This window comes from Porites lutea, chromosome 6 (genome assembly GCF_958299795.1).
Source record: "Porites lutea chromosome 6, jaPorLute2.1, whole genome shotgun sequence".
Classification (NCBI taxonomy): Eukaryota; Metazoa; Cnidaria; class Anthozoa; order Scleractinia; family Poritidae; genus Porites; species Porites lutea.
The window spans coordinates 9,383,056-9,406,529 of record NC_133206.1 but is presented as its reverse complement, the minus strand read 5'-3'; the positions used below and the strand labels follow the sequence as shown (position 1 = coordinate 9,406,529).

Below are 23,474 nucleotides of genomic sequence, written 5' to 3'. Positions count from 1 at the left end.
GGTTCACGGATGTTATTGCCTGTATTGCAGCGAAGAAAATTTAACACTCGCAGGCTATCCTTGACTCACGTATACCATAAGATTATACAATTTATACTCTCGTGACCTTTCGATCTGGGGCGTTTTTAGTTTGCAGCTTCAGACTGATCCGTCTAAAACGGACTGCAAACGTATTAACGACAGCGGTAGCCTGAGTGAGGCGAGTCTCGCGAGAACGCGCATTCTCGCGAGTGTCGCTTCACTTGCCCAAATAGGAGAGCTTGCTCGCAGGCTACGACAGCGGAATCCGCAAATTGGTGTCACGTTGAGATCACTTCCTGAGGGAGCTTAGAAATCAGGTTGAGATCATCAGCAACCAAACCTTTCTGATTTGTTTTCGCCATTTCTGAGCCCGTTTGCGAAACGTTCAGCCGGCTTCCAACGCGAGAAAATAATTTTAAAAAGCCGTCCCCTCCTTGGCCCGTAAATTTACCGCAATTTTTTTGGGCCCGTATCTGTATTGTAGGTAACGATAATTTTTTTACTGTGAGGCGAATTTAGGGAGGTTTTTTTGCTTTATTTATTTTAGCGATTTCTAACATCATCACTGACTTTTCTAAGAGTAAAAATTCAAGCATTTTATATTACTATCTGATTTAAGATGTCATCAGTTTCAATAGATTTCAAAAATTTCAAAAGATTAGAAAAGGACGATCTCACAAGTTCAGCATGTTTTTTCTTCAAACCCCTTTGGTCTCGATTCATTGCGGTGTTCGCAGTACAGTAGTAGTATTCACAGTATTGTGGTTTTCTCTCGTGGCCTCTTCTTCCTCATCGTTTTCTCCAATTCATTTAACAGAAGGTTAATAGCATTCCATAACAATACATCTTTTTCATACTTATTGACAGTTTACTGGTAAAACAGAGTGAGGTATTTAAGAATATCCATTACATAACTATTACAATAACAAAGTTTAAGTGTTTCCTTAAGTGAACCACTTTCGTACGTTTCTAAGTTACCGGCCCGTACTTACGTAGGATAGAAATTTACGAGAGTGTTATAGCTAAGTGTGTTTTTATATCAAGCCATTTTTTCGGTTAGAAGGACGCTGAAAACCTTGCATTGCGTGACCAAGGGCTCTGCGTGGCGGCGCACTTGTTTGCTGAGGAGATAAACACAGAGTCGGATTTGGTTGGAGAAAATTTGGCCACCAAACGTGACGAACTTTATTTTCAAGATCTGCCAATATATAATAAACTAAATATCTCTTCAGCAAAGGTGGGGGAAAAAACCGCCACCCACTAAGAAAAGAAAGAGAAACACACTAGGAATTAATTCACAGGCAGGCGGAGGGGGAGGTGGTGGAAAATGCTGAAAATTGGTTCAAACCAGCAATGTGAACAACGTGATGGTGAGCGATCGAAAGGGGGCGAGCACATGGAAAAGCGCCCCTAAGAATGATATAGTCCGGAACGCCCTAAATTCTGATTGGCTGGAAATAAGATAGGCTTGGAACCTGCCGTCTTGGCCTGCAAACCATTATCAAATGCCTAGCCATAAAATTCCATTATAATGTCGTCATAACGGTGTCTTTTATGCAACACCGGTTAGTGTACCCATAAGGTAAATTAAAAGAGCACTTTACTGGAGGTTTTCTGCAACCTGGCCCTGCAGCGGTTAATACATAAGACTGGTTTTCCACCCAACTCCTTTTCATACTCTGCGCAGCTTTACTATCCAAAGAAACTGTGTTGAAATAAACGTCGAGTGAAGGGGCGATGTAGGGTCGATGTGGGGTCGATATGGGGTCGATGTGGGGTCAATGTTGGGTCGAAGTTGGGTCGATGTAGGGTCGATATGGGATCGATGTAGGGTCGATGTGGGGTCGATGTGGATGAGAGAAAATAAAAATAATAAAAAAAAGTCTTAATTTGCCTTCGCCCTCATTAGCATGCACGATTTGCGCGAGGTTAGACTGTATTTTCTAATCAACCAGTCGAAAACCAAGACAATTACCGACTTAAAGGTAACTAGGAAACCTGTCAGCCTGGTTAAACCACTTAAAAATAGCATATGACCTTATCTTAATGGGAATCCACCGCATTTTATTCATGAGATAAAGACAAAAGCCTGAGGACGTCACTGGCGATAATGTATTCCGCCGCAAGTCAATGTGGTGAAATTCCCGATGACTGGAAGATAGCAAATGTCATTCCGCTTTACAAGAAAGGAGCCAAAGACAAAGTAGAAAACTACAGACCTGTTTCTCTAACCTAAATTGCAAGTAAAATCTGCGAGAAGATTGTCAGGAAATCGATTGTAAAATTCTGGACGGATCATCAAGTCTTCATAGGCGAGCAATCATTGGTTTCATGAAAAAGCGTTCTTGTCTATCGCAATTGCTCGATACTTTCCATTCATGGGCCAAAGCAAGAAATGAGTCGCATAAAGTAGACGTAATTTTACTAGATTTTACAAAAGCACTCTGTTCCTCATCAGCGTCTCCCGGCGAAGTTGAAGGGATATGGAATTGGTGGAAATCTCCTTAACTGGCTTACCAACTTTACCGTTGGTAAAAAACAAAGAGTCTCATTCCGTGGGCACTTTTCTCCTTGGACGATGGTCACCTCTGGTGTTCCCCAAGGTAGTGTACTTGGGCCAGTCCTGTTCCTTGCCTATATTAACGATATTGCAACTGGCGTAAGGTCGAGCATGCGCTTGTTTGCAGATGACAGCAAGGTTTACATGATTATTTACGGTGAAAACGACGAGAAACAACTTCAATGTGACCTCAACACGCTACAGAAATGGAGTAAAAATTGGCAACTTCGTTTTCACCCTGCCAAATGTGAGGTTCTACGTGTTACCCATGCGAGAGATCATACTAGCTATCCTTACAAGCTCTCTGGTTGTACGCTTCAGTCTGTCACCGAAACGGTTGATTTGGGGGTGTCATTGACGTCTAATCTATCCTGGAACACCCAAACGCAGAAAGTTGTAAATAAAGCCAACAAGATTGCGGGTTTGCTTAAAAGGAATGTTGGTTCAGGAAACAAGGAAGTCTTTTCTCGTCTGTACAAGGCCTTGGTTATACCCATTCTGGAATAGGTGGTTTTCACGTCACGTCATCGCCGCCATGCTGGTGGACGGAAAACAAAAGATCGCTCATTAGCTCGCTTTGTCTGTCCATCAGCATTTGTTCATTTGACCATTGTTATTTGTGTCTCCCGAGATTGTATGAAAACCACCTATATGCTGTCCCTCTCTGGTCACCCTATTAACAGAAGAACATTGACGCTCTTGAACGAGTCCAACGTAGGGCCTCGAACGCTCTCCCGATGTCATCTAGGGACTCTCCGTACGAAGAAAGACTGGCAATGCTTGGGCGGTCCAGTCCTTAATCAAGGAGGTCTTATCTATCTTTACTAGAGTGCTACAAGACTATTCATGGCCTTAACTGTAATGATTACACAAGAAGTCTTGGAATAGTAGGCGCTGGTACCCCTGGACGACGTTAAATGTTAACATTCACATATTTGGATTAACAAAATGTACAATATACTGTGAAAAATGTTCATGTTTTTGTTCCTGTTTTTCTCTATGCTGTTACTATGCTCATTTTTCAGATTAAAAGAATTGTTTTAAGTGAAATATGGTGTAACTACGTCGTTACTTTTTTGTTTGGAAAATGCCAAAAATTTGGGTCGGTCGGACGACGGTAAACGGAGAAAAAAAAAGAGGATGGCCTTAGTTGGAAAAAAGCTAATTTTAAACCACAGCCAAGGCAATAGGCCGCTTTCGATATATTAAAATTCAGCATATGATAGCGAGTCTAAGAGGGCACAAACAACGAAAATGAATAAGCATGATTATACATTTTCTTTGTTTGTGTCAGCAAGACTCGCTATCATGCTGAATTTATATATCTGGAAAGTGGCCTATTCCTTCTTCTTTTCTCCGCGACGGTTTGTTTAGAGGAGTATATTTCCAGGCCACACTTCTAATGGTAGTCTTTAAACTGTGACTAGAATGGGTACCCCCCAAAACAGGTTGGACACTTCGTGACAAGAAAAAATAATCTCATTCTCGCTTGCTCGCGATTATTACAAGATAAAACACAGCGCAGTATACGTAGTAGACTCCTAGTAGAGACCTATTTATTTGGCATATTTATTTTGAAAATTGTGTAAATCGGAGAAGGCCTGTTGGGCAAGGAAAAGGGAGAAGTACAGTGATATCCCGATTTTTTTAACCACCCCGGGAAAAGGAAATTGGTTCGAACCATTGGAAGGTTCCAAAAATCGGGAGTAAAATTACAGTGTTTGACTGGTAAAGGAAACGGTTAGGTTTGGTTCGAAGTATGAGAAATTTCGAAAAAACTGATGGTTCGAGAAGTCGGGGCTCTATGGTATAGGCAACTTCATTTAGGGTATCCATTCCAGTCACAACCGTTACAATCCATAGGCTGAGAGCCGTCTCTTATTTATTAGACCTACGTAATGAGGTAGCACGCCGGTTAGACGGACACGGAGGAAACGAAGGCGTAAGCACGAGAAGAAAAATATTTTCTCCTCTCGCTCCAATCCTTTTTAGATCAACAGGCGCGTGTTTTGCGAAAGTACTCGCTGGGATTACTCGACGTACGTATTTTAAAAGGAAAGGAGGACTGAGTATTGTCTACCAAGTCCACGGTATGTAGTTTTTCCTTAAAACCAGTTAACAACTTTTTGCTGAAAGCTCGGTCATCCTCGGTGCACGAACCAGTAAGACTCACGAGTGTCGTAAAACCAAAGGAAACAGAGAAGTCAACAAAAAAGAACCTACAAAAATAATAGGTATTAAACAAAGATATAACTAAAAGTATTTTTCACACCGAGGTAAACCCCCAAGTTCGAGTGGCCACCATCTTGATCGGCGGTCGACCTTGAAAAGAGGCGAGGCGACTGTGAACAGTCTTTTTCAAAGTTACAATCATAAGACGTAAAAGAACTTGCAAGGCGACTTTGAAAGGGACCACTATTTATTCAGTTGTTGAAAAATCCGAACTAAATAAACTGTTTTGCTACACAAAATGCACTTTAGCAGCGGGTCCTTCCGTGCAAGCGTTCTCTTCTAGCTCTTATCGTCTCCTCTTCCTCGAGCCCGTAAAGCCATTAGACAGCCAACCCATAAAGGCTGCCCAAAGGAAACAAGAACTCTGAAAACGAATTTTGTTACTCTAAGGCAGCGTAAAATTGTTAATTAGAACCATCCTAAGATCTCTCTTGAACGTGGTCTTCATCATGTCAATCATAATTCTTGCTACTGAATCTTGGCAACTTCCTCCATGTAAGCGGCCAAAACCTTGGTCTGTTGATTCAAATAAGAACAGAAGCAGGCGTTTGTCGGATCAGTTGAAGTTTATGGGTAACTGACCACCTACCCCTCCCTTAAGTCACAGTTTTTGTCCTAAGTGAGTAGTAAGTGTTAATGTTGACTTAGGGGAGGGGTAGGTGGTCACCACCCACGGAAATGGTGCGAATTTGCAACATGCTTCCACGAGGGAAGCACTTAACCGGTCACGCAGTACGTGGTGACCGAAGCAAACGAACATACTCCCCATACAACTAGATAAAAACTGAAATTAAACAGTCTACAACAATGCTCTTGCTTTTGTACATTTTTTGTTCATTGTTTAACTGTTGTGAACCATTTTGCATTAATTCATTCTGAAGAAGTTTTTTTCGGATTTTAGTTAGAAAAACATTTAGAAAAGGATCAGTTGGCTGTAGTATTTATATATTTTTGTTGTATGTTGTCTTGGCGTTCGGTCTTCCCTTTATTAAATAAATGATCATTAATAAACGAAAAGGGGTTTTAGGGCTGGTATGCTTAACTATCACTCTGGAAATCCCAAAACTAAAATCCAGGAGAAAAAAAAAAAAAACAGGCTAGAGTTCAGGCATGCGAAGATATGTAAAATTTTACGTCATGCAAAAGTTATGCAGGATCTCACTGAATATCACAAAGACACTCACTCCCTCTATGTAGTTTTTTCGATCCATCTTCTCGTTCTGTGAGTGCGCGCCATCTTCGCATGCACCCAAAGGCAGAAGAACAACATTTTTTTCAGTGGCTTCCTGCAAAGTTAAGGTCACGGGGATGCTTCCACCTTCACGGATCATGTCGGGGTCAGTTCCAAAAACTGCAATAAAGAAGAGGAAGATAGTTATCGTGACAGTGTAAAGATGACGGTTTCAGCCTGTGCCAGTCTCTCGGTCTGTGCGGAAGAGTGAAAAAAGCGAGCGAGCAATGAAATAGCGAACGACTGAAAAACGGCGGGAAGAGGGATGGCCGGGGTAGGCATCTTTTCAAATACTTCAATCCGTCCACTTCCCGCCGACTTACTGAAAAACCGTTTCTCGTGTAAAATTGTCAAATGTCAAAACCTCAAAAGGTGGGGTGTAGGAGGGTTTTAAATGCTCGATATATTTGTTAGACTCTGCGCGCGCGTGAGAAACCAAATGACTGACGTAAGGGTCGAAACAAGTTGTCACAATTGACCAATCATAGGGTATACCAGAAGCTGGTATACCGGAATGAGGTGTTGAAAGCAGTGCTTGCAGGCTCCACAACTCCGTCTCTCCCCAGCCCCCAAGCGCCTTTCGCGCAAGTTTTCTCGATCCGCTCTTCCCACTATCTTGGAACCTGGAACCGGCTATAGCGGTTTCTCAGGATGTACGACATCGTCCACTTGCGTTTAAAACTTTTCATGCGTTTTTGGCCTTCCGACCTCTCCAAAAGGAACACGAGCGAAGGTATTCGAAAGACGCTGACGTCACAGCTACTCGTGCACGACATGTTCAAATGCTTTAAAATGGCTGGAATGGTAGAAAGTACCGCGTTCTTGTTCCCAGAGCTGCGATTGTTTTGGCCAGGGCCACGGATCGAGGGCCTGAGGTCTGCAAATCACGGACCTCCAGCTTTCTGCATGGCCTTAGAAATTTGAAACGATAACGGTGACCACCGATTACAAAAAATGGAAACTACTGCGCTCTTACGTCATTCTGAAGTCACGCAAGAGCCACACACGCGCGGCTTCACCACTCGCTCGCGCGTTCTCTCGCCGCTCGCTTAGATCGCCACTCCAAGTGGAGAGCTTGCTTTCAGGCTATCTGGATACTGGTCCAAATACTCCACGACTGAGCTACACAAGACTCGTGCCAGGAGCTAAGGGTATGAAACTTGTCATGTGACACAAATCCTGCTAAGATTGGAAGGACAATAAGTGGCACATAAGCGATGAGTACTAAGCTTGGAGAATATAGGAGAGTAACTTTTTTTTTGATTCAGTGGCAGGCAGGTGACTTAAAAAAAAAAAAATCAAAATCATCGACCGGCTTTGCAAGAAAATGGTTGATGACAATCACAAATAGTGGGTCTCGGAGATGATTGTTACCATTTTCCTTGTCAACACATGTGACACACTAAATATCTTGCAAGCAAGAATAAATACTAAATATCTTGCGAGCAAGCTTCGTAGATAGGCGCTATTGAGTAGATGGGACGGGCTAGTTTGCAGCTGTACTACATCTAGTCACATAAAGCGTACGTGTGCCCGCACCTTCTCCCCCCCCCACCCCCCGGAAAAGGGTAAACGGCAAGAAGCTCACATCAAAAGATCCCCGCGACAAAATTTGGCTCTGAATGTTCGTGAAAGTTTGACATAAGCGTCGCCTCTCCTAATCTCGTAAGGCTGAATCGAGCACTATCATGATTTAATATTGTGGTAGTATTAAATCAACAAATGACACCATGTGTTTATAAGTTCACTTTTAATAATAAAATGAGATTCTACACATCATATGATTTTCCGTAAGATTAGTTACATAAGGACTGTCAACGAAACGTATATACTACTAAGATACTAATAACTACTGGCATGCCATTAAATATATATATATATACACTGGTGCCCTCACACTAACACTTTTTTCTGTTAACACAAGAGTGTCACTAGGAAACAAAGCTTTCCAAAACTCCCTGTTTAACTGAAACCGAACCGAAAAAGAATTCTTAATCTAGCCTGCACCGATAGTACAGTCAACTCTCTTTTAACGACCACCTCCTGGAGCTGGTCCATAGGGTTCTTTCATCTTTTCACTTGTCCCTCTTACAAGAGTCTACAAAAGCTGTCTTTCATAACTGACTGATACATCTATAATACTTTAGTGACCTCGGCCCTTACGATAACTTTATCCAGGGCATATATTTCATCTACCATGACTAAAAGCTTTGTTACCAACGATGGTATCGACCGCGACTGCATGTTTACAAAAGGATAATAGGCGCCTTCTTTTCATATTTGGGGAGGAACGTTTCGTAACGACAACAAGAAAGGCCAAATAGGAGACAACGAAGACTTTGATGCCGACAGAAATTACAAAACGATACAAGACACTATACAGGCACCGTTGAGGATACTTGCTAGAAGAGTACGTCCATATTGAAATAGTAAACAATAATGCCTTAACAATAAAGTGAATTTAGTAAACCAGAAACCATAGAGAGAGCCCAGAGGTGATCAACGTAAACCAAACAAATATTGAAAAAACAATTCAATGTCGTGCCCTTCTTAAAACTGGACCCTAAAAATTGATGTCTACTTCCGGTCAGCAAGTTGGCCCAGTTCTTCCAAGTACGCAACCAAACCTTTAGTCTGCAAAGGAAAAAGAAGAAAATAGCAAATTATATTTTTCACTTGCTTTCAGCAATTTGGAAAACGTCTTGCATTGTACGAATTAAAGAGTATCAGCGCAACAGCGAACATTTCCCTCAACTGATGTGTCGCGACACTATCTCTCCTTTGAGACTTCCAACATGCGGAAGCATTGTTAAAATTGTTTTCATGAGCAGAAGACGAGCAAACCTTACCCCTTGAACGTAATTTACAACGTTAATTTTCTTGTTCTGGGAGTGCGCTCCATCATCACACGCGCCGATTGGAAGGAGAACAATGTTCTTTTGCATTGCATTCTGCAGGGCTAATGTCACAGGGATATTACACCCATCACGAGTCATGTCTGGCTGCACGCCATGAACTAATGAAGGAAATATAAAGCGATAAGCAACACGATACAACAATTCAGCATGATAACTAGTATGTGCAGGCTATAGATGGACCTGGGGTTCACCCACGTAACTGCACAAAAACACACCAAAAGTAAATAAGAGACAGCTTTCTTGAGAAAAAAAAAAAAAAAAGCAAAACAGCAACAATGTGATTGAATAGGAAGCGGGGTGTGGGGGGGGGGGGGGGGGGGGCGGTTGAACACTCTGGCCTGGTTAGTTCACGCCACGACCCGCCATCGCATCTCCAACACGTGAAGGTGAAGTGATCTTATAGTGTAAAGGAGAAGTGATGACATCACTAAAACTAAATTTGTGAAATTTGTAAAAATATGCCTGTTGGTGCAAATTGGTGAAGAGATATAAGCACCATATATAGTTTAGAGTAGTTAGATTATAGTTTTATAGTTAAAGTTTACAAAAACTAGTGGACAAGTGGATTTTGTAATCTAATTTATTTCTTCCATTACAAAAATTATTTTACAAGTGGACTTTCCCAGTAGTTAATAATTTATTTCCTTCTGTTTTCGAAAAGCACTATAGCACTTGCTGAATGATATAGGCATAGCACTGAAATAGGCTGATGTGGTGATTATATTATTGCATGTATGTTTACGAATGTAGTCCGTGCGTGTATGTATGCTATGTGATAATTATTGTAATTGTTGCACCTTAGAATAAATGAAATCAAAAAACAACAACAAAAACAAAACAAAACAAACAAAAGCTTGTTCTTACTGAATATGCCAACCAATCCCATAATTTCACCAATTTGATTTTTGTGACGTCATCACTTCTCTTCTCCATTGTACAGAATGGAGGAAAAAAGTTAAGTTGGACAGGTTGCCTGCCATGCTTCCTGCGTCGCAGTAGTTACGTTAGCGAAAACAAAAGACAGTTACTGACCAGTTGTTAAAGCTCTTCTAGCAGCTTGATAATTGACGTGGTTGATGTCGCTAACCCATGGTGGACCGCTGTGGTGTAAGCTGACCCTAAAAGTGCATCACGCACGGTGTCAAGTCACGTGCATCAACTGTGATCGAATTGCCGCGAACACTCTCATATCACTCAAACTGTATTTCCCTGTTACGCACGTGGTGAGGTCGGGTAAGTTCCTTTTTTGGCGGGAACAACAGTCACACGACGCGCTTACTGTTAGGTGGCGGTTGTTTATTACAATCAATTAGTTTTTTCGAACACCTGGAGACCTGCTGATTTCTCGCAAATACTTCAAAGTTTTCATCAGACCATAGTATTTTCTTAAGCACCCGACTGATAAGGTCGCTCTAAGACCATTTGTACCATCGTGTGCACCACCCACATTTTTCAAGTTTAAGGGTCTTATTTACGCAACGATCAGTGCGAATTTATAGATTTAAATTAATTCTCGTCCATGCTGCTAAGCTCAGATTGTAATCGAATAAAAAACCTTATCGCAGTTTTACAGTTTTCTCAGATACAAAACCATAACCAAATAAAATGTAACTCAATTGCTAAACCTTGAAGGGAAACGATAAAATCTCCTTGAATACAAGCGACAAGCGACCAAACCAGAAAAATGTCGGTTAGTATTCTGTTCTGGCCTTAATCTCCTGGAGCCGGCAAGAGTAACTCGGAACAACACCACGATTAAATCTTTTACTGAAATACTTATTTGTGATATTACTAGTGAAACGGGCGTTGAAAAGTTTTAAAATTGCACAGTAAATTAGCCTTCGTTCAGAATACACTAAACAAAGTTCTTAAGCCCCATAAGTCAATGCGCAAACGCAGTGACCTCAAAAGATTGCTCGGCTCCAGATTCCCGGGTAGTGGTATGTCCCCCACCCCCCCCCCCTCCCCACCTCGTCGCCATTAAATGTACACTAGTGCTATGTTCACCCTCGAAGCATAAAAATGCTTCATTAAAAACGCAAGCCTTTCTAACGTGGAGTACCTTTTGCAACAAAACTCATATTTGACTAAGTTTGATGATGAATAGCATTTTGACAGTCGAGAACTTTTACAATTTGCCCAAATTGCTAAGGTAATTTATGAAACATGTTTAGACCGAACATGTTTCAGTGCTTGTGTGATTTAAAGGGGTTCTTCAAAAGTTCCGGCGACCGGCTAATATCGTCGTCGAGTCATAAAGTTGAATAAAGGAAGAAAAAGCGCCACTATTTTTTTTAAGGAGACTGAGGATAAAAAATTTATCGCATTTGTTTCTCACACATCTTTGGATGAAAGGAAACAAGATTTAAAGTATAACGAAATGTGGGTAAATAAAGATGCTATCCTTATGGTTAAAATTATTTCCGGCCGGGTCGTGCTAAATGCACTGAAATTCACTTTTCAGGGCCTACAATTCTAAATTGTTACTAGGCCCCCAGATACCTTCAATAGAGGGGGAGCGGTACGTACGTAGCAGGCGCGGCTCACACATCCTAAATTGGTTAGTCAAACTGGTTTTTGCGTTTGATTCTGCTCGAAACTGTTAAGATATATGCATTCCAGGCTAAAGATGATGTCACACAGGACGATTCGCAACGACGATTTTCAGCGTAACGGTGTTGCGCTAAAAGTTGATGCCGTGTAACGTGGATGAGCTGACAATTTTGTGCACAATTTTTACTTTGCACGTTTTTGAACAGGCGTCAATAACTCGCAACGCTAAATCACAAATTCCGCTAAATATAAGAAAGCGGCCGAGGTATTCGTAAAGCGATAAGGCAGCTAACAAAATGATAAAATTCCGCAGGTGTAAAACAACTGTGTTACAAGCTAAGCTGTTTCCACAGCTCATCCTCCATAAAACAGCGGCCAGAATTTCTTGAAATTCTTTCACGAAATTGTAAAGGCTTATTACTTACTTTAGAGTATTTGGGCTTCCTCTTTTTTCATGAAGTTCCTTGATATATTTGAAAACTTGTTCCTTGACGGTTTCAGGTGTCATATTAGGTACTAAACGGGTTGAAAACTTGCCAATCACCTAGAAAAAAAATGAAGGGGTTTCTTTCAATAGAAACTGTGGTATGCGATGCTGGGGGGATTGTAGCACAAAATAATTTGATCGGTATTACGTAGCTCGTTTAGCCCAAAGGTCGTTTCACCCAGCGGCAGTTCGTCCGGACTTAAGACGATTCGTCCGATGTGTACTGTATTTGTCGTTCTTGAAGTGGTAACAGGGCGTTTCGCGCGAAGTTGTTTCGCCCGGACGTAAGTCGATTCGCCCGATGTTTATTTGTCGTTCTTTAACCCATTCGCTCCTGGAGATTTTGCTGAAAAACGCGTTTTGAAGCTATTCGAGTGGTTTTCTGGTCACTGTCGTGCTATAAAGAGCTAAAACTTACCATAAACCGGTTTACAGGTCGTACACTTCACGGCCTTCTGATCCAGATGCAAAATATCAGCTTGCGAAGTTCGGGCATGCGCAGAAAGCAAAATTTCGAGATTAAAAGTGACACAGCAGTCTTGACTTTTACTTTTCGCTTTCTCTCCTCCCCTCTTTTTTCGCTTTTCTTGCCTCATTTTTTTTTCTCTTGCTGGGCATTTAGTAGGCTTCATTTTGGTGGGAATAGTTTTTAGGAAAGCTTTTAGGATCTTAGGATTAGGTGAAAGGAAAGGTAGGTGAGCAATGGAACAAGATTTTCATGGAGATTTTCAGGTCAATGTTACATGGTTTTTTGCCTCTTTCTCCGGTCTCCTTGACTGAATTGTGCTCATTCTGGTATGGTTAGAAAGATCTCTTCACTCGGCACAAGTTAGCGGACAAAGTTGTCCTTGACCGTTAAAACTGATGACGTCACAAAGAGTAGAAAGGACGTGGATCCGCACTGGCGGTTACGGGCGGTTCAGGGGCGAATGGGTTAAGCCTGAAAAAATGAAAAAGTGTGAATGACAGTGCCTGCACATGTGGATTAACAACTTTTTTCAGTGAAAACTTCACACAAAGTATATATCAAAGATCGACGTAGCGATCGTTGCGATCGCTGAGGTACATTTAGACTTCAGTTTTTATGTACAGTCAGTTTCAGTATCTCGAATGTGATTAACGAGATCAATAAGTTCGTTCAGATCGCTCGAGCTTTTTTTAGCAATCGCAGCAAATAGAATCCAAGCTTAACAAAAAGCTTCTCTGCTAAACCGTCTTGTAGAGTGCTGTTGACTCTCGCCCGGGACGAAACAACTTCGGGCGAAACGACCACAATTCCTTTAAGCCTGCAAAAAAGCAATAAGCGTAAAAACGCAGTTGACTGCACATGTGGCTCAAAGGCTTTTTCCACTTAAGGCTTAACACAAAGTATCTTAAACTGATTCACGTACTCGTCAATCGTAGCAATGGTATCCAAGCTTATCTACCTGACGCAGTTAGCAAAGTATCGGCCACCTGATTGGAATACCGTAGACAAGCACAAAAGCAACACATACGCACCTTTCTGGGAATGACTGTTTTTGAACCAGGTTCATAGAAGGCACCTTCAATGCCTGAATAAAGAAAATAAAGAAAAGGTTTTCTTGGCGGTTGTTGTTGTTGTGATACTCTCAAAAAACTGAACCGAGAAATAATTACGGAGCCTTTTTGAAGGGCGACTGCTGAAGCTAATTAGTGTCTGACCACCCCATTGGTTTTAAACTTCCAGTGCGAGAGACGGTAAGAGTGAGTGGAGACTGGGAAGCAATGGCGGTGTGAAGACGTGCCTAAAGACCCTCCGCCTAATAACACTACTCTTTTGCCGTGGATGATTTAATGGAAGAATTTTTTAAGCTATTGCTAAGTAAAAGAAGAGCAAGACAGCTATCCTCCGATAGTTCTCTAGATACCTCGCCAGAACCAAAGAAACTTAAAGAGTGTGATAGTTCTAATTCTTCCGAAGGCGAACGCAAAGAAGAAGGTGACGATATTATTCTATCTGCTCTGAATATGGCTGAAGGCCTTCAAAAACCACCGCAAGATATTCTTAAGAAGCTTGAAAAGCTGGATGCCATCTAAGAAGCAATGAATAACCTCCGGAAGTCTTTCGGGAAGTTAGAAGGAAGAATACATACTCTCGAAGATGCGTACGCTACCACCAAGCGTGATGTTGAAGATCTTCAGGAAAGTTTAAACGCAAACGAAACAGATAAAAAGACGACATCCGAGAGAATACAAAAGCTCGAAGACAGCACAAAATCGAGCCTAGCGGCCCTACAGAAAGAGAATGATGAACTCCGTGCCAATTTTAAACTGATCGAGGATAAGAACTTATATCTGGAAGCATATTCTAGGCGCGAAAACATTAAGTTTGAAAACATTCCAGAACAAGAAACGAACAAAGAAGACACGGAGATGGCGCTGAGCACCTTTCTGGAAACGGAATTGGGTTTTGGCGACGCTGCCAATGTTGAAATACAGCGAGTTCATCGTCTAGGAAAAAAGAGAGGAGAAAGTTCCAGACCCATACTTGCTAGATTCCTACGATATAAGGACTGTGAAAAGCTTCTTTCGCTGGGACATCGTCTACGAGGAACAAACTACAAAATGTACCAAGATCTTCCGTTTGAGATCGTCGAACGTAGGAGAGCGCAGATGGAAACCTTCAAAAATGCAAGACGCAACAACATTCCCGCAGCTTTCAGCAAAGCCCAGCTTGACAAACTGTTCATAAGAGGGAAATTGTGGCCTTTTGGAATGCCATTAGAACTGTGAGTTTAATAACACAAGTCTTAAACATTCGCGCTTTAACTTTAAGTTTTTTTTTTCTTTAACAAATTATGTTCGTTATTTCACCTGAAGATTTTTGTATTTACTCGAAATAATGATAGGTGGACGGGACGGAAAACACGCTTCTGTTCGGAATACATCTCTTTTCTTAAACTTTGCTTGCCTTCTCGACTCTCGAAACTAAAGCTAAACTAAGCAAGCTAGTTTTTCCATACAAATGCCGCGCTCAGTCAGTGATCTTTTTTATTTCTTTTGGTGTGTTCATTTACATGTATGTTTTCCTTTTTTCTGTCGGGGAAAAAGTGTCCTACAGATATATAATTAGTTTCTTTGAAAAATCTTCTAATCTTGATTCTATGAAACTTCGCCCAACAAATGTTTGTTTATGGAAATCAACCCGAACAGTTTTGCATTCGAAATACCGCTTCTGCTCAAAAGATGCAAATCAAACAGGTAACACCTCATCTTTGCTGGTTTACTGTTTGAAACAATACCTTGCAATTAACTGTAGTAATGGCTGAACTAAAAATTGCATCTATGAATGTCAGGGGAATAGGAAACAATAACAAGAGAAGAGAGACTTTCAACTGGCTCAGAAATAAACAACAATCAATTATCTTTTTGCAAGAGGTACACTGTACGGAGGCAACTATTGACACGCGGAGATCTGAATGTTGCTTTTCAGGCCAAAGCAATCCGAAAAAATGCAGACATAAAAGGCTTATTAGTTAAGGATACCGAGATTAAATTAAGTCAATATGCTGACGACACAACTTTAATTCTTGACGGTTCAGAAAAGTTCCTCTCTGAAACCCTAAGGATCTTAGAAAGCTTCGAGAAAGTTTCAGGTTTCAGACTAAACTGTAAAAAGACTGAGGCTCTTTGGATAGGCTCTTGTGCTGGCAAAAGTGAAAAACTGCACCCAGAAAAAGATTTCAACTGGCAAAACACAAAGGTTAAAGTGCTCGGAGTTTGGCTATCAACTGATCCGGAAACTACAATCAAACTTAACTTCGTCGAGAAAATAAAAAAAATGCGGAACTGCTTGGGCTGCTGGTCAGTTCGAAGACTAAGCCTTATCGGGAAAATAACAGTTCTTAAGAGTCTGGTTGCCTCCCAAGTAATTCATCTTTTGTCGCCTCTTCAAACCAATGCTCAAATTATAAAACAATTAAATGATCTCTTTTTTGACTTCCTTTGGAACAGTAAAGGCGATAAAATCAAGAGAAACGTTATCACACAAATTATGGCAACGGAGGTCTTAGAATGACCGACATTTCTTCTTTTAATAAAGCCCTCAAGTCGTTGTGGATAAGAAAGTACCTGGACGAAAGTAACAAGGGGAAATGGAAACTTTTTTTTGACGGTGAGCTCGAAAAACTTGGAGGCCAAACTGTTTTTAGGGGCAACCTTGAAATAAAAGACTCGAAGAAGCTTGCTAACAATCTTAGTCCCTTTCTGAAAGAGATTCTCGAGATATGGTCTGAATTAAACTATCAAGGTTCAATAGAAACGGTAGAGTCCTTCCTCACACAAAGCCTGTGGTATAATTCTTTGATTAGAGTTATGGACAAACCGGTCTACTATAAAAGTTGGTATCAAATGGGCATTTCTCAGGTGGATCAAATCGTTAAGGAACAACCAAGTACTCTCTTGTCACCAACAGAATTTGAAACAAAGTATTATACAAAGGTTTGCCCTTTGACATTCTATGGAATGACATCTACCCTCCGAGAGCTCTGGAAAAATCAAAAACTGCCAAGTGTACCACTAAACTGTAAAGAACAAGAGTCTTTCACATACGCCTTTTTAAAATCGAAAAAGCCCAGCAGACTAGCTTATCAAAAACTGGTGGAATTAAAATGTAACTATAAGAAAAAGTTGAACAATAACAACTACAGCTGGTTTGATAAATTGTTCATTGATCTATTTCAGCCCCAACCCTGCAGGCCAAAGTCTGAGTCAGCCCCTCCTGGAGCCATTTGAGCACCATTTAAGCCAAAACAGCCCTGTCAAAAGGCTATTCTAGCTCTCAGGTCCAAATCAGCCCTAGGTAATTGGACTGTATTGGCCCTGATTCAAGGGAGCCAAATTAGACTCAAAAACAGGACTATATATTATTTTACTCACCGAAACAGCCCCTTTTTTAGGGCTAAAACAGATCTTTGTAATTTACAGTGTTCCAGCAGTCGAGGATGCCCACTAATTGATTCAGGAGTACATAAAAAATTGCAAAAAATTCTGGTTTATAGGGAAACATCAGTAGAAAAAAGTAGGGAACTGACTGAGCTAACAACCATGTTTCGTGAAGAAAAAGCACAAAATTTGACATCCACATCCAATAAATACCTGTCCCATCCGTTTTCGCTCTTTTGATTTCAAAAGCCTCAACGTCACTCCAATAAATAAACTTATCCACTGGATCAAAATCAATGGCAACTGCATGCTGGATCCCAGGAACTGGCACAAACACATCAGCAGGATCAGGTGTGTCTAGGGACATGCGTTGCAGACTTTTCTTTCTCGCAAAAAATAAGAGGCGGGAAGGATCAGTAGAGAACATCACTTTTACCTTAATAAAGCAGATCCGGGAAAACTACCGGAAATTATTACAGTTGTGGACCATTAGCCTTGACATAACTCAGTCCATGATAAAAAAAAATGCGGTATCTGTGGCGATAGAAACGTTTGAGCCGCCAAAGACATACCCTGCGAGCAGTGGTTTCTCCAGGCTGGACGCTGCGCTATCAAGAGAGAGAAACCACTGCGAGCGACCGTATACTTTGCCATTGAGCATGCACGTCCACGTTGCGCCTACGTCAATACACCAAACGACACCACTTCCTGTTGTTTCTTGGGAACAATTATGAAGCTTACGCGAGTGCCGCGCTCGGCCGGAAAAAGGCACCCAAAACTTCACTCCAAAAGTGAATTCGCGTTGCTTCACCTTGTTCAATTTGTCAAATGTTTCAAAATTTTCTGTAGTTTAATTCTAAAGGAATGAATCTAAGGTCAGAAAAAAAAAATCGTTTTCTCCCGTTAATGTCCCTCATAAAACGTAAAAATTAGGACGTTTCACGTCGTAGTCTTGCAACAAATGCAAAGAAATGAACAAAAACACGTGATGTCCGTACGAAGTTATTGTTTTGCAGTGCAAATGCGCGTGAGCCTTAACTTTTTTTAAAACAGGTTTTACATCTTCAAAGTTAATTTATCCATCCATGGTGCTGGTCGGCGGCTCGATGAAAAAAGCAAACAGTCTCTCGCAGTGCTTTCTCTCCGTAACGTAGCGTCCGGCATGGAGAAACCACTGCTCACTGGTATAACAAAGTCAGAGAGAAGCAGGCAAAAGATCAATATCTTGCAAGAAAATATCGACAAATTTTATTCATTCCCTAGTACCAACTTCATAACTGGACAAAGGATGTGAATTAAGAGGCAGAGTTTCCCCAATAACTGTATCAAAAAAGGAATTAAATACTTTATCTCATTAAAAGGAAAAATGTCGACACATACATGTGCACCTCTTTTGCCTTTTTCCAGCTTTTTTTCTTTCTTTAAGTATCATCCCGGTCGGACATTCACATCTGACTCCAGTTGGTGTGTATAGACACAAATGACTGCACCCTCCGTTGTTATGCTCACATGGGTTGGAACCTAGAAATGTAGGGGAACATGAATGAGAAATTAAATGCAACGAAGGTCATCACAGGTTCGCCGGTACCCTGAACCTGCAGACCCGTGTCTTTAACTGACGTGATCTAGTTGCATTAAATTTCTTCAATCCGCGGTTTCAACATATGAAATTCACATATTCATCATATCATAATGAGAAACTGCTATCTGATTTACTGGCAAAAAAACAAGTCGACTACAAGTCATGGGAGAGTACTGTGTCGCTGGGAATTTCGTTTTAGCAATTAAAAGGAAATTTACTCTTATTAGCTAAAACGCCAAAACGAGGTCTGTCCGAAAGGGTAGTCGATTTACAAATGAACTCTGCGAATAAAAATAATCTGTCATAAGCTAAGTATGATCGTCCGGGTGAAAAATTCCTCTTGAAATGACTCCAACCCTACACAAAAATAACCTGCTTGGCAGTTTTTGTAAAGCAACGATCTTTAGTGTAATTTCGACGTTCCTTTTATTTTTGATGCTGGTAGCTACCATCGTTATTTGGTTGCTTAACAGTCAGAAACAAATCAAATCAACCAAACTGTAACACACACAAAACAAAACAGCCTTACCAAGAGGGAGATCAAGATTGACAGCCTTCAATCCCATCAAATCAGGTACACTGTCAATGATCACGTTTCTATTGTTACCAGTCTTTTTGTTGACACTCTCTATGGCACGTCTTTGCCAATCTGTCCAAAACAAACGATCTCCTAACGCAGTAAATCCAAACACATGTGGCAGTTTATTGTCAAGAATTACTCTACGGTTGCTTCCATCAAGATTCATGATTTCAATTTTGTCCAACTTGGCATCAGCCCAGTAGAGTTTTTGTTCGTGGAAATCAATGGTAATGCCGTTAGGCCAAACCACCGATGTCTTCACTAAAGTAATACGATGACTACCATCCAGTTCTGCTCGTTCAATCTTTGGATGTTTTCCCCAATCAGTCCAGAACATGTACCTGCCAGAGAAACACAATTTACGTTTTCACTGTATAAACCTGAGAAGAAAGGTTAGAAGCGGGGTTTTGGCCAGTCGAAAAATAACGTTAATATGTGCCTTGAAATTGTGTGATCAGTCTTTTCAGATACATGTAGTCTTTTAATTATCACTATTTATTTGTGACGAACACTTAGCCATGCTTAGCTCCAGCTTGTTTTGCTGTGTCCCTGAGTGTGTATTCTCAGTTAGTGTCATAATAAGCATTTCATTTCAGTACGTATAGCATCTTAAGGATCTGATCAGCATAGCAGTGTCTAATCCTGTATTCGAGGTCACTAGACTAATATTGAAACCTCGGGGATGTCTTACGAATTGCTTAATAGGAGTGTCAAAAAAGTCCCTTATTAGTAGCACAATGACGGAAATGCAATGCAGTTTCATTAGCGGTTAGAACACCAGTGCGATATAGAGAAAAGGACGAGTTTTTGAACAAAGTTCACTCGGTGTGCTTAAGACCTCATCATTTATCAGAGAAGTGTTTAAGTAAAACTATTGTGACCGTAGACTCATAATAACCAGCTTACCCGAGAGAAGGGTGCAGTGTTATTGCTCTTGGCTCGTCTAGGTCTTCAGAGATGACGATCTTTCTCGACGAACTATCCAACCTGCTGACTTCAATTCGATCTGTGCCTGTGTCAGTCCAGTACAAGTTCCGTGCCACCCACTCGACTGCAAGACCATCAGGATGACTAACGGCGTTGATTATGACTTGCACATCTAACAAAGGTAATCAAACAAACACAAAAAGCGTGCCACTCATGAAGCTAGAAATGGCTCTGCTTCAGCTGCATGCCAAGGGTTAGCTGAGGCCCGTTTATATGGAGTCAAGCTGTACGAGCCAGACGGGTGACCCTACCAGCCGAGTTAAATTTAGCGACAGTTCATTTGAGTTCAACCCTTTGCCAGAGCCAATGGCGCTTGGGTTAATCTGGTCCCGAAAGCCTTCGTTACCTTTGTCCAGCGGAACGGGCATCCTTGGTGCTGACCAAAAGGATTCCAGCCTCTGGGAACGAGATTGCGTCTTGTCAAAAAGCATTGCTTGCGCATGCTTTGATTGATTGGCAGGGTTGACCAGGCTGGGCGCACTCTGCACTTTATTTGAGTGTCAATGTATTTACATAGACAGGACCGCCATTTTACGTGGTCATCTGAGCCACCCGAGGGTGTAGCCATTTCAGGGCAAAGGCCGTACCATCAATTTCCATTTAGTTTAAGTCCCTGAGTATTGGTACCGCCCAGAGAGAGTCGAGCCCTCTGGTCTCCCGCTTTGCAAGACAAGTGTTCTACCCGGCTGAGCTAATCCTGCCGCGGTTAGACAAGAGTGTTTTTATGGAGAAAAGTTGGCACGGAAAGGATGGCGACCCTACCATCACAAACGGTTGACTCAGCTAGGGGCGTCACCCTTTTAGCCGAGCCGACACTTTGTGACAAATTCATGTATACGTTTTGCCAAGTTCTGTGAGGAAAACGTAGGAAAAGCTAGGGTTGTTCGATCAGTTAGGCGAGTGACCCTTACTTCTACCTGCTGGAACAACGTTTCTTAATGTAAACGGGACCTAGTACAAAGCATCTAACAGGAATTGTCTGCCCCTTGGTAGGAGGTTCTGTTGAAGCCAAAATTGAATAAACTTTCAGGGAGAGGGCAGAATGCAAATTGTAACAGTAAGCGTCAAATGAACCTGATTATTTCAATCGAGGCCCGTGGCAAAACTTATAAAATGCAACGTGTAGCCCTACCTGTTCCATCCATTTTGGACCTTTTAATTTCAAGCTTTTCGTCATCGCTCCAATAGACAAATTTATCCACAGGATCAAAATCAATCGCCATTGCATGGCGCAGACCAGAAACTGGCATAACAACATCAGTGAAGTCGGGTGTGTCAAGTGAAATACGTCGTATATCCACTTTACGTGCCAATAATAGGAAGTGTACAGGACCTGTAACAAAATGAAGTACTGGAAGTTGTGCCTTTCACCTATTACAACTGAAATTTGGCCATTATGGTAGGAGACCAGAAACTGGCATGACAACATCAGTGAGGTCGGGTGTGTCCAGGAATATGCGACGCAAATTCCCTTTTCCTTAACCAGCATCAAAACGTGAACGGGACCTGCGACGTACGCCAAAGCAATAGCTAGGCTTTGATAGATCGTGCTCCCAAAAATAGCATAATATGCTACTAGGAGTGTTCGTATATTTCTAAAATTAAATCTATTTTCTGCAAATTATGCTCATTTTAGCAAAAAATGCAGAAATTATGATTCTCCCCAAAATTACTTTAAATTTGGTAAGAACGCCTCAGTAACTATGCAACAAACATGGTAGCTGGCAAACACATTTATTTTATTTACATCTAGAAACTTTAAGAGTGCATAATTCCCAAATTAGATTTTGGTTCGTCTCATGAAAAGTTCGACGTTTGTCCTAGGCTACAGAGTACTTCTTGAAGCCCCCCTTCATAGATAAAACTGTTTCCCTTTGACAATAATAATGCGTTCTAGTTTTATTCATCCCTGAAACGTTTGTGCCTCTTTAAATTTCTGTTTGAACCGAAGTTATTGGTAAAAAGTTGTAGACTTAACTAACATGACGGAACCATATTCAAACAAGAGATGTTCTAACACAAAAAATGGTGAGTCTATAAAAAAAGTCTCAAATACTTAACTTGATTTCTTAAAATTCTATAATGCGTGTTGTACTCCGAAGGAAAAAACATCAAGCGCTGGAATGCGAATTTAAATAAACGCAGATGAGGTGCATGTAACCAAGAAACCGCTTTCAAAGTTTCCGCCGCCTACCTTGCTCACAAGTCTTGTTGTCAGGTAAAAGCTTCACGCCAGTCGGGCAGGCACATGATTTACCACGATTATTAAGCAAGCATAAATCACTGCAACCTCCATTAGTACTTGAACTGCAGGGATTTTTACCTAAAAAGAGTGCATAAAATTTGTTGCCACTATTTCTGGGAGTGATCACAGACATGATGCATACTGATTGAAAAAATCTAGCTTTCAAAGCTTAAGTGTTATCCTCCTATCTTTTAGCGTGAAGTGATTAGGGAAATGGGTTACCCCAAGAATGGGTTAAAATATTATAGATCAAGAAGAAAAACGAGCACTTTCACCAAATTCTCTTTTTTGTTTGTAACCTTCGATCACAACTCGTTATTCGATAAATGGTCTTTATTTCTCTTTTATATGCTGTGCCAGGTCCCTGGACAATGATGCATAGAAGGCTTACTTACGGATTAAATTACTTGACGGATGTAAGACAGGCAAGGCGGACAAAAATGGTATTTGTTTCACATTTTGTCCGCTATGTAGTATGATAAATCAAAACCGTCCTTCGTTCTATAAAATAAATACGTTGAAAAATGTAAATTTTTCGACGTAAAGTACACAATCTTTCACCAAGAAAATGACAGTCAAAGTGAATCGACAACAGGTTCGCTAGCCTGAGAAAACAGCCGACATTTGGCGACGCTACCACTGGTTTCCCCGCCAAATGACGTCTGAGAAACAAGCGCAGAAATTCCATACTGATCACGCGTCACTACCCAGATCTGGGTACTACTTCTGATTGGTCGTGCCGCGTGGGAAATTTGATTCAACTAATCAGAAGCACTACTCAGATCTGGGTAGTGACCATCCTCGGAGACCCAGAGGCAGTCAGTCGAGCCGGGAGAAAAGGCGCGACGAAAGTTTTCAAGCATGGGCGGAAGAGCCCCTGGGTACCGACTCTCACCGGACCATTTCCAAACGGTCAAGGGAATGCTGGCTCCTAATTGGGCACAAAAAATGCTTTGTGTTATTGTGTCCAATCGGCGAACAGTTTTCGTGAGTTCGTGCACGACTTCTATTATCTTGCCACAGTTGCCCGGTTCGTTCACCAAGCTTTCCTAACCAGAAACGAAGGAACTACCGATGAGTCAAAAAACGTTTCGGATGCTATCAGCAAGAGCAATTCATTTTGCACTGAGAAAATTCTGTTTCTGACGGATCACAATGTATCGTAAATAATAG

At 41.3% G+C, this 23,474-nt stretch overlaps 2 protein-coding genes across 2 annotated transcripts in view; both read right to left on the bottom strand.

Annotated features, from left to right (window-relative positions):
- Window positions 1–8,558: 8,558 nt before the first annotated feature.
- On the bottom strand, window positions 8,559–17,301 carry LOC140941642 (cytosolic non-specific dipeptidase-like). The gene is made up of 6 exons (XM_073390663.1): window positions 17,121–17,301; window positions 13,503–13,555; window positions 11,941–12,059; window positions 9,995–10,080; window positions 8,894–9,060; window positions 8,559–8,678 (listed from the first exon to the last, which is right to left on the bottom strand). The coding sequence occupies exons 1-6, from the start codon at window positions 17,272–17,274 to the stop codon at window positions 8,622–8,624; spliced, it is 636 nt and encodes a 211-aa protein (XP_073246764.1). The 5' UTR covers window positions 17,275–17,301; the 3' UTR covers window positions 8,559–8,621.
- Window positions 17,302–18,224: 923 nt separating this feature from the next.
- Window positions 18,225–23,474, bottom strand: part of LOC140941647 (low-density lipoprotein receptor-related protein 6-like) — a 14,163-nt gene continuing 8,913 nt past the window's right edge. The window contains exons 4-8 of the mRNA XM_073390667.1: window positions 22,251–22,379; window positions 21,189–21,389; window positions 19,976–20,168; window positions 19,019–19,410; window positions 18,225–18,428 (exon numbers count right to left, since the gene is read on the bottom strand). Coding sequence (XP_073246768.1) covers window positions 18,262–18,428; window positions 19,019–19,410; window positions 19,976–20,168; window positions 21,189–21,389; window positions 22,251–22,379 — 1,082 coding nt within the window. The 3' untranslated portion in view covers window positions 18,225–18,261. The remainder of the gene's footprint in view (window positions 18,429–19,018; window positions 19,411–19,975; window positions 20,169–21,188; window positions 21,390–22,250; window positions 22,380–23,474) is intronic.

Excerpts from the sequence above, each read along its gene's own strand:
- LOC140941642 (XM_073390663.1), bottom strand. The coding sequence starts at position 17,274 with ATGTCCCTAGACACACCTGATCCTGCTGATGTGTTTGTGCCAGTTCCT. Across the intron at positions 13,556-17,120 it reads AGCGAAAACGGATGGGACAG|GCATTGAAGGTGCCTTCTAT; the intron begins GTATTTATTGGA and ends TTCTTTATTCAG. Across the intron at positions 12,060-13,502 it reads AAACAGTCATTCCCAGAAAG|GTGATTGGCAAGTTTTCAAC; the intron begins GTGCGTATGTGT and ends TTTTTTTTCTAG.